At 42.2% G+C, this 13,856-nt stretch overlaps 1 protein-coding gene and 1 long non-coding RNA gene across 2 annotated transcripts in view; one reads left to right on the forward strand and one right to left on the reverse strand.

Annotated features, from left to right (window-relative positions):
- The first annotated feature begins 1,088 nt into the window (after positions 1-1,088).
- On the forward strand, positions 1,089-9,637 carry LOC139614090 (uncharacterized). Its single transcript, XR_011686900.1, has 3 exons — positions 1,089-4,278; positions 4,454-4,574; positions 7,871-9,637. It is a non-coding gene; the product is annotated as an uncharacterized lncRNA (long non-coding RNA).
- A 458-nt stretch (positions 9,638-10,095) lies between these two features.
- The window catches only part of lingo2b (leucine rich repeat and Ig domain containing 2b), a 33,060-nt gene continuing 29,299 nt past the window's right edge, over positions 10,096-13,856 (reverse strand). The window contains exon 2 of the mRNA XM_071471214.1: positions 10,096-13,746. Coding sequence (XP_071327315.1) covers positions 11,835-13,703 — 1,869 coding nt within the window. The 5' untranslated portion in view covers positions 13,704-13,746 and the 3' untranslated portion in view covers positions 10,096-11,834. The remainder of the gene's footprint in view (positions 13,747-13,856) is intronic.

Consider the following 13,856-nt stretch of genomic DNA (forward strand, 5'->3'; position numbering starts at 1 on the left):
GCCCCTCTTTTCATTTCTAAGGCACCACTTCGGGTTTGATCAGTTCCCACTTCAAATGCACACAGATGCCATACACACACCCATGGGAGTTTTCATGGTCTTCAATGCAGTCAACCATATTTATGTGCCTTTGTGTTTTGGCTGCTGTTATGTATTTTTAATATGAGCATTTGTTGCACCAGTCAGGAACTCAGCATGCATTTCTGGATCACGGGCACCAGTTACTGTCCAGTCCAGGCATGTCGGCTGTGTTTGTATAGGGATTTCACGCCTCACTTGTGCTCATCGTGCTTTATTTGTCATGTTGTGAGCTGTGAGTCCTTTAAACACCTGACTCTGCTGTACCCTCTGCTGTACCATTTTGCTGTGATTATATAATTTGTTGATACTGGTGTTTTCTGCTCACCCTCCTGCGCAAATATGCATTTGTATGCTAAGTTGAATATCCAGCGCTAACGTTCGCTTATTCTCTCTGACTGAGCGTGATGATGCATGATGAAAAGGACATGCACATGCTCTTTTCAGATGATTTCTCAGCTGCCATCTCTGGCTATGAATCCCAAATTCTGCATTAGAAATGAATGAGGATGCAATTACATTTTACCAAAAATTCCATGGGACATATTCTGTCTTTATAGCCCTCCAGCAACAGCTGCTGCAGCAGCTAAGTGTACAGTATCTAAGCCTCTCCCTTTCAGGTGTGGTGTAATGCATCTCCCCACGGCACAGAGAACTCTACAACTAAGTTCCTCTCTCTAAGTTTTCCAGTTTTCTTTGCTTGAGAATCTATTTTAACACACCTTGCCAAGACCTTCTTTCAATTCACCACCTCTACGAGCAACCTGCTGTTTTCTGAGGGTGTTTCTTTGTCCCTCGCAGGTTTTCTTGGGTCAAGACCAAAGCCTCCCCAATCCATTTGAACTTGTTTTTCAATTCTCTATGTGTAAGTGCCAGTGGCACTTGGTTGGGCTGCTTTACTCAGAACTCAGGCCCAAGCAGTAAGGCACAGAATTCATTACAATTCTGTAGAACTTTGTATGTTTTGATTTGTTGCTTTTATGCCTCCAGGCCGGCGACAGCCAGGGCCAGCGGCATTATGTTTTTGGGTTGTCCGTCTGTTTGACTGTACGTCCGTACTTGAGGGAATTTCTTCAATTTTGGCACAAATGTCCACTCCACTCAAGGATGAACTAATTAGATTTTGGTGGTGAAAGGTCAAAGGTCAAGGTCAAAACATGTTCTTGTCCTCTTGAATGTGACATCTCAGTAATACATTGAGTGGATTTAATCACATCTGGCACAAATATTCAGTTGGACTTAAAGTTATCAGATTTAGGTTGTTTAAGGTCAAAGTTCAAGGTCATGGCGACCTCACGTTATTTTGAATGCAATATACCAGGAACGCCTAGAGAGAATTTCATTAAATTTGGCACAAACATTCAGTTGGAGTAAAGGATGATTTGATTAGAATTTGGTCGTCAGAGGTCAGAGGTCAAGGTCAAGGTCACTGTGACCTCACAAACATGTATTTGGCCATAACTCAAGAATTCATATGCTAATTATGACATGATTTAACATTTAACACAAACATCTATAATAATAATAAAATGATGAGGTGATGAAATTTTACATCCATATGGTCGAAGATCAACTTCACTGTGACATCATGATGTTTGCAAAACACTTCTGGCCATTATTTAACTCTGTGACTCAGGAAGGGGAGATTTATTTACATACATACATATTTCCTGCAATTTGACTCATTATCACAGGCACACAACCACAAGAAAGTAATTCTAGTTCTTTCTATTACTAATGTGTCTCACTATTCCTAATATACAGTATCTTCCTATTGCTGTGCCCAACAACACTGTGTAGTCCTATTTCACATGTAGATTGCATATTTCATCAGCCTAGTATCCTAAGAATAATGGCCAAGTTTGGATGATTTGACACTTCACAATTTACATCTAATGCCAGTGTTCATTGTGGAGTTTTAGTTGGTGGATTGGTGTCACAGTCACAAATCTGCCATTAATATTTGCCTTTTTTTTTTTCCCTTTTTTGCTATAACCACAATCTTTCTAGCTTCTGGCTTTAATTGGCAGATCTCCTCACACAGCGACAGAGTCATGGCATTGCTGACAATTTCTGGTTTGTGAGTTAATGTACAATCTGCTAGAGGTTTCACACCCTGAAATCTGACTGTGCACCGCACTGCCATGTGGTCTAGATGGGAATTGAAAAACTGCGATTCCATGCAGCTTTTTGCTGTTCACACTGATCAGAAGACATCAAAACTAGGACATGTGAGGAAAGAACACCAGAATTGGGACACTTTGAGCTGCGGCGTGTATGTATCCTAAATAGCCTGTAAACAAGCAAACATGCCACTTTACATGACCCAACAGATGGTTAAGGTGAAAACCTACATGACCTGCTTAAGGTCATATCAATATATCCTCATCCAGGCCACTTGCTTCACTGAAAACAGCTCTGAACAGCTGCCTTCCTCACTGCCTCACCTGACAATCAGATGAAAGGAAATGCTAATTTGGCATCCTACTCTAACCGAAAGCTTCCTTTTCAGACGGCACTTGATGCTATCATGCTAATTGTAAAACAAATTTCTTTTTGTCTTTTGTGTGTGAAAGCTCACAGGGAATATTCAGGCTGTTGCTGTGGCCTTTAACAACATCAAAATCCCTCCAGTAGGGTTTTATTATTTTCAATGTTGTTTCCCTTTTACCAAGACAGTGGGGTAAACAATAGAGAGGAAATGTAGTGAATGAATTACAGTCTAGTTTCTTCACATCGCACCTATCATGGATGGAGGATTTCTGAATCAGTTTGTTAATGATCAGAACTTATACAAGCAGAGAACAGTGAGTGTAAAAGATTCCCCTGCTCAGTGATTTGGCAAAGAAACACCATGTCATAAGCTTTGTTTTACACCTGTGATTAAATCCTGAGCCATCATTTACTGCAGTAAATATATGACACCAGGATTCAAGTGAATTAAAACACTGAAATCTGTGTTTGGTGGAGCTCAGGTAGAGGTGTTCACAATCAGGGCCATGCACCCTTAAATGAATAATTTCACACATCATAAGGGATCTTCATAAAGAATCTGTCACAACCTCGCAGTGGCATCAAAGAGCTCGAGTCAAAGCAAATCAGAGTTGAGGAGCCTGGCAGTGGCATCAGTGTTGAGTTCAGCTCGGCTTGTAAAGGGGAGCTTCACTGCACTAGAGATCCAGGTTTGCAGCCTGTCGTTAGGTGGGATCTTTGACTTGTCGGCTGGTCCTGCACAATGATCCAGACCGTGGCTGTATGGAAAAACCACTGTAAGAGTAAGAATTGTATGTGTCGTAGACTATAAAGAAAAATGCAAAAGATACAGCACTTTTCTAGATGAGCTCCACACAGAAAATCCATTATTCCCTCAGCTTAGTTACATGTTGTACTGTTTTACATCAAATGGCAATATAAAAGAAGCTAATACTTTGATGGCATTGTGTGGGTGCACATGTCATGATGGCTCCCAGCTCTCAGTAATGTAGCTTATTGTAAAAGAGAGAGTAAGAACTGTTCATAGTTACACCTAATAGCTAGCTAATGTTAGTCAACAACAGTGACAACCCGCCGTCATTGTTAATACTCACTAAGTTAGATAACGTAACATTAGCTTACACACGTTAACTTCAGCTACACTAACTTTTTTTCAACACTTACCTGTTCAGTTTACTCTGGATTACGGAAGCTAACCTTGATAGCGACTCGACACAACTGAGAGCCTGATGCAGTCAGGTTGCTGGTGTAGGTGGGCATACATAAAGTCCTCAGACAGTGCATCTAACCAATCATTGACAAACTTTTTTTTTTTTTTTTAATTTAAAAGGGACCACCTCCAGCTTTCAGCATAAATATCACCATTTGATGTGCTATTCACATCTGTTAAAAGGGCTGTTTGTAAGTTTTCTCTGTCAGAGAATATGGCGTCCTGCTGGGAGTAAGTGGTGGTGATTGTCACTTCAGTCATTGTCCTTGTTATACAAGAGGTCATAATATGCCCTTATATTATTAGAGGCTGCAGTGAGTTGGTGTTGGAAATTGACGAGATGGCCCTGGGCTAGCTGGTAAGCGTGCTAACTCCAGAAGTAGAAAACACGTAATAGAGACAAGAGTTAACATCGGTGTTTCTGTCCACCACTGGAGACAGCTCATAGCGAGGAAAGGAATGAAGTTTGATGTTGAACTCACATTTCTTCTAGACTGGTAAGTAAACAGTTGGCAATGCTAATGTTAGCTATGCAGCAATAGCAAAACTAACAATTAGCTCCTTTAAGTTGATGTTGTTATGTTTTCTGCTTTGTGGTTGTGGCTTAGGTTTTGCCGTTGTGTTTTGTGAGTTGTCGTGTTTTCATATTTGTTGTTTTGATTTGCACTTTAGGGCCACTGGAGAACCCTGTCTTATGAGATCATCTTTCTTCCACAGCCAACTTTACTTTGTTACTTTCTACTTCCAAAAACCTGAGCTGACAGGAACTGACTGATTATGCTGTGTATTAACTGTGAGTCACAGAGAGACTAAGAGATAAATGATATACCGCCTTTAGCTCCCTCCTCACAAATAAACAAGGGGGTATCTGTATTCTGAGGGTTTTAGAGACCTGGAGGAAGGAATTTACATTATACAATTGAACAAGGCATAGAGTGAGATTTTAAGGGTGCAGAAAAACGAATATAAAACAGATTTTAGACTTTCATGAAGTAAAATACTATTTACAGAAAATTCAAATGTAACAGTTTACTGTATAAACATATGAAAAAAACACACTTTTTTGTATGTTTTATATATCATATCGTATTCCAGATTTAGTTTACCTACCATCAACAATTTACCACAACTTGCCACCAAACTTACTAGGATACTGATTGTTTTTCAAACTTCCCCTGCCTTAGTTGTGCTACATTCACTGCTACATTTCACTCTGTGGGTCCTCCAGACGTTGGTGCTGGTTTGACGCACGCCTCAGTAACCCAAATCAATAAAAAATATTGGAGTTTGGTGCACTGGCTCCTCCCAGTGCCCTGGGGCTGGCTGATGATGTGCAGACGATAATGAAAGGTCAGTCGCTAATCAAGCTGGCCTGCAGTGGTGGCAGGTTCACGCCACGCAGGACCCCAGAAGGCCTTCAGAGAGGAGTTGTAAAAGTGTAATGTTATCGCCTGTTGGCTTTGATGGTGCTGGCGCTGTGCTGCTGTAATAGAAGCTGCTGCTCTATACCCACATAGTTGCTCAGGAGCCCCCTTTATATTTACAGTAAATTACTGCAGATACAGTGGGTCCATTAATCACTCTCCTCCTCACTCTTAATAAAAACTAGGAGAGTAAATACTCCAGTTATTGACCTATCAGTTCACAAACAACTGAGAAACATGAGTGCAAGTACAGACATTTTTAAAACTTATTTCAATGATCGCTTTCGATGCCATTTTGAAAAAAATAGGCCCATATTCACGCCAGAAGTAATCATCCACTTAATGGTGTAAGACTTAGACAAGCAAAACAGATGGAGCTCCAGTTTTATAATTGTGTTTACAGCTCGTGAAGTGGCAGCTTGGCATCTTTAGCGGTGCTGGAGGTTTCTTCATCTGCAGCATCCACAGTTAAATCTCTGCAGCAGTAAATATCAGAAGAAAGCAAGTATCTCATCATTACATGGATACGATGAAAACATTCACTTTGCTTTCATGTGACATTTGACAGAAGAAGTAAGACCTTTTCGTCTTACAAATAAATAAATTTATGAGCAATATAACACTTAAGTACAGTCAAGGATTTTGCAAGTGCAGCTACTTGGTCTAATATGAGCAGTAACTTGGTGGCTAACAGTAGCAGGTTGTGGTTAACTTTATTACTTAATTTGCAAACTTTTTGACTCTTCTTTACTTGTGTAACTGTTAATGTTTGTTCAGAACAAACAGGAAGTGATTTTTTCCACTTCATCCAAGCATAAAATCCTTTTCAGATATTTTCACTCAGGGCTTTTGATGTGCAAATTGAAAGTGCACATAAAAACAGGTGGATGGAAATGTACTTTGGGACATTAGTGCAGCCATTTTCTTTCTCAGTGGAAATTTAATTACGTTTCATGCTGGAGAGCGGTGCTTTTTATTCCGCCTGTCAGTGACTGTGAAGACCTGCTTGTCATCCGCTTCCCCAGTTAACCCTATGCTGTTCAAAGTTGAGCACCACTCATCTCTGTGGAACTGGCCCATTAAAACACAGCTCGTGGCGAGTGTCGGTGAGGGGTGCAGTGTGAAAGATGAGAGCAATAACAGAAAAGAAGCACATCAAATCGCACCAGTAGTCGACCCCTGGGGTGTGGATTGAATTGATACCTCGTCCGAAGTTCTGGAAGTAGAAAAAGCTTCACTGTGACGTCATTTTAGAGACTTCTCCCCCGAGTTGTATTAGCTCCCTGAGTTGTATTAGCTGGGGCTGGGTGCTTATGAAGACTCCCTCCCCTGCAGAACGTTACATGTGTATAAAAAAATTACAGCTGGGTGCCTGGGGGCCCGCAGTGTGATTTGTGCTGAGGCCATGGAGAATTACAGTCACATTAGAAGTGTCCTCTGGGCTTCACTTGCACGCTCTGTGAACACTTGCCCTGTAGGCAGCTAAGTGTTGAAGCTGGTGTATAGTCAGCAGCACTGCAGTATTGCATTTAAAAAAAAACAAAAACCCGGAGCAATAACTTAATTTTGAAGGAGAAATTGTCGGGAGAAACACGGCATTTACATATCAGTGTATGTTATCAGTGCATGATAATTCACTTTTTACTTTTGTACTGAGGTTAGCCAGCGAGCGAGATCAATGATTATAAATGATTAATTTGAGAGTTATGACTCGCTGCCCTGTTTCCTCCTGCAGACACTAAATCACAGAGGAGGAAAAGCAAAGCTAGGTGCTGATTAATTCAAACATTAATTCTCCTTACAACAAGCCTCCCAGTCAGCTTTTAAATAGGCCCATTGTTCAACTGAAATTTGCTCTCACAAGGCACAGTCATGGTAGCGCTCTTGTCAGTGAGTCACCAATTAATTTGGTGCATTCTGGAGGACTGGCCGATGGCAGTTAGTTGCACACCAATCACATGTATTACAAGTCTGTTTAAACATGAAGATGGACCTACATGCAGTCTGTGCAGTCTAACATGGGACACTGATAACAAATCTGATCACTGCTTATAATTAATTAACTTAAGAACGATTAAAACTCTTTTAAAAATGCAACAATACCTTGTTCTAATTGGATGCATTGGAGAAGAAGGATCCTTCCCTCGTTTAACGCTGGTTGCATGTCAGCCAGCAGTCAAAGTGATGAGGCAGAAGTCAACGCCTTTACCGGATGAAGAGGTCACGGCCATGCTTAGAGGGTCAGGAGAGCTAATTAGACAGAATGAATGACGGGGACCTGAGGGGCTAAATGCAATTATCAACAGTGGGAAAGGTGTTAGTAGAGGAGATAAACCCATGAGATATAAGCTGATGAAAGTTTAAAATTTTTCACTTTAAGTCCTGAAACACCTGAAGTTAAAGTCAAATAAATGCAATGCCGTTATTATACGTGGGCAGAGCTTAGAGATAGCAGGAGCCTCGCCACTCAAACAGCTCTTGGCTCATTTCCACAGAGCACACACTCCGATAAACGTTAATGCATCAGAGGTAGTTGCAGGGATGAATAAATGAAGTGGCCATGTAAAAATCTGCCGGCCAAATGAAATGATGATCCAAAATGCTGCGGTGAATCAGGGTAACAAGGATTACCTGCTCCTAAATATATACATCCCTGTCTCAGCAGGTGCTGCGAGATGAGTTGGACTCAGCCTGCAGACGGCAGAATGTCACTTCAAGCACGTCAGTAGAGAAAGACAGCCTGAAAAATCATTATAGCCTGTTCAGCTCTTTCCCAAAAAGGGAGCAATAAGCAGACGAAGTAGCAGCGCTGCGTGTTTCATGTTGTCTTGCTTGATTGTTTGATCCAGGATTAAAGATGCACGGGAAACCCAGATGGCTGTCTCCCCTTGGTCTGCTTCCAAAGACTGTCACTGTTGGAAACAACTGGGACTCCCTTAATGTCTTGGCAGTGTATAGGAAGTATGTCTAGAGGAATTAAAACCCACAGAAATAAGACTGGGGTTGACACTAAACAGTGTCTGAAGGCACAATGGTAAAAAGGGCAACAGGGCATAATGAACCCCTAAAGAAAAGTCTCAAGATCAAGAACATTTGTTCATACAAGTAAGTCAGCTTGTCGTGTTTGTGATGTAAACCACACTGACACTCAAACAATAAAAAATTACAAAACTTGAATGAGTACAAGGCTGATCCCAAACAAGACTGTTGACACTGTTATCTGTTTGCCTGTGTATGGCTCTTTAAGTTCAAACCAGAAGACATGCACAGTGTGGGAAAGACGCCAGAGAGGTTCAGGTCTTGTGTTACTACAATCTACGGCCAATCTATCAGCTCTCTGAGGCTGTACCTCAATAGGAGACCACTGCCGCTGTGGGTGGAACAATATTGTTTTATGTGATTTTTTTTTTTTAATGACCAAATTTCAGGTGGAATTGATTATTGAAAATTATCTTTGCATTACAGTGCCTTGGGCAGCATGTCCTATTAATTATGAGATATTTCTTGCACATTCCAAACAGATACAGATCAAGTGGACGACCCACACATTAAAGAATTTGAGGGAAAATCCTGTGATAATACACCTCTAACAAAAGGACCCATAAATATGGTCTTTAAATATGATTATATGACTAGAAGTTATGTTTGCATTAATATTTGTGGAAATATTATTATTATTTTGTGGCGAGGTTGGCTTGTTACAAGTAACCCTGGTTTTTGGATTGAATATTTTTGCCTTTTTTGAATCACAATTAATCATGACGAAATGCAGGTGAAAGAATAAAATTCTGCAGGTTGATTGACAAGCTTTAGCCTAATGTACTCTTTTAGGACTCATTTGCAGGAATGAGTAGTCCCTTTGTCCCGAAGTCAGTGGGTTTCTGAATGGGTTTTTGGTTAAATGGCTGAAAGAAGGTCTGTGGTTAACATGGCTCAAGAGATTTTCACATTTTATTCTAAGACATAAAATACATCAGTTAATACCCCTATCATGATTTCTTTAAACTTTTAAATCTATTAAAAATGGGTGGTTGCTAACAAGTGGCCAAATGAGACTACAGAGGTTGTCAGGGACATTAAACATCATCACGCCAGACGCAAAAACCAATCTACTCACCAGTCCACCTTTACAGCCTCGTTGTGTTTATACCTGCACTTTTGCAAACTATTACTAACTTTGTAAGAGGAAAGGCTTTTGTAGAAGAGATAAGAGCTAGATCGACACAGAGCAAATTTTCTGCATTAATCCCAAGGCACATGTAAAAATCCCATTGGCTTTTTGTTGAGGAAACAAGGGTGAGATAACTTCTGGGTTAGCCTGCTGATATCCTCGGCTGTATCCGATGACCACATGACCCTCACAGTGTCCCTTTGACCTCATATTGCAGGTCATGGTGACACTGGTGCTTTGAGCTGAATGCTAATGTCAGCATGCAAATGCTCACAATGCTAATATCTATAATGTTTACCGCATCCATGGTGTTAATTTTGTGTATTAGCATGCTAACATTTGCTAATTAGCACAAAGCACAACGTACAGCTGAGGCTGACAGGAATGTCATTTTTTTATTTGGTTAAAAAACAAAATCTTGGACAATTCAAAATTTAAAGTGAATAATGAATAGTGTTCAGGCCTGACGAGTGCATTAATACCTGTGAGAGCTAACTGGTAGATGAACCACTTTTTCTTTTATGAGCTCTTTTACCTTTTCGGACAGGACACATAGAGTCATCTGTAAAAACTGCAAGGAGAAAACCTAAACAGACAAATCAAATCCTCACCATATTTCCCGACCACGTGAGGGAAAATGCCATAAACCCACTGAATAGCTACAACAACATGTTTACTATATGACATGATATAAAGGGAAAAAAACAGGGCAAAGTCAGTAAAGTCAGGACTGTACTGTATTAACACAATACTTAGTGACAGAGAAATATAATCGGTTACTTAAGGGATATTTTTTAAATATCATGGTGATATTAGAATTAGAAATAATGAATGGTATAGTAATACAATAATATATAAATGATTTAAAACATATTCAGGTCACTGCAAAGTCACTAAACAAATTTAAACTACTAGAACTACAATCTTAGGGGTATGATTAAGATTTATTTCAATTTGAAAATATACCCATAAATTTGTCATATGAAAACAATTATACAACCTTGAACATTTTATCACAACAGGATCACACAAGTTGAACACCCACGTCCCTGCAATACAAAGAATTGCCCTTAATTAACTTTTTTTCTAAACATTTAAAACATCTTCAACAAAAAAAAAAACAAAACAAAAAAAAAACAACTAAACAATACAAGATTCCACTACAACTTTCAAATTGCCATCTATTAAATACCCAGAACTCCTTGGCGCCCCAGGGAAGAACCTGGACACGCTAGCTTGAAGTGGTGCGATCAAAGAAAAATGCAAGAGGGGAGAAATTCAACCTATAAATCTGTGAACCTCAACTTTGTCTTGTCCCAAAGAGGGCACCAGCCAGTAAATCTTTGCCATTGTGTCTGGTCACCGACTCTTTTATATCATATCAAGGGATTTGTCTGGCAGGAAAATCTGCCCATGATTTATTATGTTATAAAATGGGTTTAACATGCCATTTCTATAGCTGGAAGCCTTTCCGGAGCAATAACACCACAGACCACTGCTATTTCTCAGGATAGTGAGCTTTGTAGTAAAGACAAAGCTCTGGCTTCACACTGTAACTACTGTGTGTGTGTGTGTGTGTGTGTGTGTGTGTGTGTGTGTGTGTGTGTGTGTGTGTGTGTGGTTTTAACATTTCCTTGAGTTTAGAAAAATCCCCATCTAATGTTGGAGTCATTCCAAGGGGGATGTTGACCTATTTCAAAATTTATGCAGCATTACTCTTGAATATGATAATTATGATTTTGCATACAAACATAGATAATCCTCTGTTCAACTCAACAGCGACAACACTGTTGTTCCAGTGACCGAACAAGAACAAAGGCCTGGAAAAATGCTTTGGACCCGATCATTCATTTTAATTGTTCCATCCAACAAGAAAGGCAATGCGTGCACATGCACAAAGAAACACACGAATGCAACATGCGCACACTGATGCACACACACACACACACACACACACACATGCGCGCACACATGAACACAACACACACCTTTCATACTGCAGCTAAGATGGGTATTAGACAATTTAGTCCTGACATGTTGCAGCGATGATAGCTCTACTGCCACGCGAAGGTGTCCCCTGTCACTCCCAGCGGCTCCCTCCTCCACCTTGATGTCATGGTGAGTCGACAACATCATTACTCATCACATCACCACTGAAACACATGCCAAGTGCAGCACTATATCACTCCCATATTGATATGTTGGTTATAGTATTATATTCAATGTACTGTATGAGAACATTATTTCATATAAACACGTCCACAGTTTCATATATCACTTTTATATTCACATGTCCACTTTATCACTAGATCACCGTCATATTGACACCCACTATAGTAGTACATCACGTTCTTTTTGTCACAAATCCACTGTGTCATAGAAAAAACATTTTTTTTCAGCTGATATGTGTGCACTGTGTTGTTGACGTTGTTATCATATGCGTCAGTCTGCATAATTTTCAGATCATTTTCATGTTGACCCGTCTCGGGCCACTTGTTTCTGTCACGTCGGCCGCTGCCCCATTAGATTTACGAGGGACATATTCGATATCAAAGTTGCTCTTATGACGTCCTTTCCCTCGGCTCCAGGCGAACAGAAGCAGGAAGCAGAATATGACCACACCTAAGAAGGACAGGCAGCCCATGGCTGTAGATATAATGATAGTCTTAATGTCTATGGGGACTGTCATGTTGTACAGTACTGTCCCATTCCCCCATGTGCTGTTAGAGTCTGTCAGATAGTTTGAGCTCCTGTTGCTATAGTGAGATCTGTCCCCAATGCCCAGGCTCTTCACAGCTAAAGAGGCTGACAGGCTAGCATTGCCAGCAGGGTTACTGGCAATACATAAGTACACCCCGCTGTCATGCAGCTCCGCTGCCTTGATCTCCAGGGTACCATCTGGTTGGACTTCCACCCTACCACTGCTCTTGGCTGTGATGTAGCGTCTGTGAGGTGTAATCCAGACCACAGAGGGCCGAGGTGCTCCCTCTGCCATGCAGCTCAGGCGGGCCGGCTGACCCTCATCAGCCATCAGCAGCTGTGTCGTGTTGGGTCCAATTCGTGGCTTGGTGCAGGTCATGTACCTGGACACCAGAGGCTCCCTGAGGTCACGCAGAGTTTTCCCCAGGAGGTGCTCGGGGGCACTGCACTCAGGCTGGACATCCAGAATCTGCAAAGAGGGGGGCTTGTGGCTATTGAGGAGCCAAAGCAATCTGCAGTCACACACTAATGGATTTCCACCCAGACAAAGCCTCTGGAGGCTGTCTGGTGAGGCAAACACTCCCCTCTCCAGAGAGTCCAGGCGGTTCCGTGACACATCCAGTAGCTGTAAAGATTTGAGGCCCACAAAAGCAAAGGGCTCGATAGAAACCAGCTGAGCCCCTTGTAGGCGGAGCTCCAGCAGGTGTGGGAGTTGGCCCAGCTCTCCCTGATGGATGTGCTGGATGCGGCAGTAGGACAAGTTGAGATGTGTGAGGTAGGGCAGGTTGCGCAGCACTGCGCCAGGGAAGGCAGACAGGTTAGTGTTGGTTATGAACAACATTGTGAGGTTGAGTCCGTGCAGTGAGAGGGGAGGCAGTGAGTCCAGCCAGGGCCAGTAATCAATCTCCAGTCGGCGGAGACGAGATAACCTCTTAAAGGAAAAAGGCTTTAGAAAACTAATGCTCAGGTAGCGCATGCGCAGTTCAACCAGACTGTGCAGATGTGCCAGAGCATCGGTAGGGACCACGGTCAGATTGGAACGTTCCAGGGTCAGACTCTGGAGTCCAAGTAATCCTGTAAAAGCCCGCTGAGAGATGAAAACCAGTTCATTATCACCCACCTCCAGGGATGTCAACCTGCGCAGATCTTGGAAGGCATGATCCAAGAGGACCACCAGTCGGTTGTGGCTCAGGTCAAGACGGGTGAGGTTGGTCAGGCCTGAAAGCACACCAGCAGGAACCAGCTGAAGCAAGTTGCTGCGGAAGTTGAGCGAGCGGAGAGCAAGCTGAGAGCGAAACGAGCCCGGCTCGACCACGCTGATCAGGTTGTCGCTGAGGTCCAGGTCCTCCAGCTGCTGGAATGAGGAGAAGTTGTCTGGCGTGATGATGCGTAGTTTGTTCTTACTGAGGTCCAGGACGCGCGTCTCAATGGGGATGCCTTCAGGGATGGTGGGCAGGCGCTTCCGGTGGCAACTAACCGACTTGCTTTGGGCAGAGCACTCACATCGGGCGGGGCAGCTCAGGGCTGAGCTGGCCAGGAGAAGCAGCAAGGCCCCGCCCAGGATGAGGTGGCAGTGGTGCGGGGCTGGGTGTCGCATGTCTCTTTTACCCACGTTGCCCTCTGTCATGGCACAGCTTCTTGTCCATACAGAGCACCATCACGAACAAGCACTGCAAGACACAATTCATGAACAAGAAATGTAGAGTATGTTAAAATAAACTCAGACTGTACCCCCCCTGCTCGCCACCCACCTTCTTTCATTTTCAACCTTGTGCACTTC

This window comes from Trachinotus anak, unplaced genomic scaffold, assembly GCF_046630095.1.
Source record: "Trachinotus anak isolate AG129_WGS33_773 ecotype Australia unplaced genomic scaffold, CSIRO_AGI_Tana_v1 ptg000033l, whole genome shotgun sequence".
In the NCBI taxonomy this organism is placed as follows: Eukaryota; Metazoa; Chordata; class Actinopteri; order Carangiformes; family Carangidae; genus Trachinotus; species Trachinotus anak.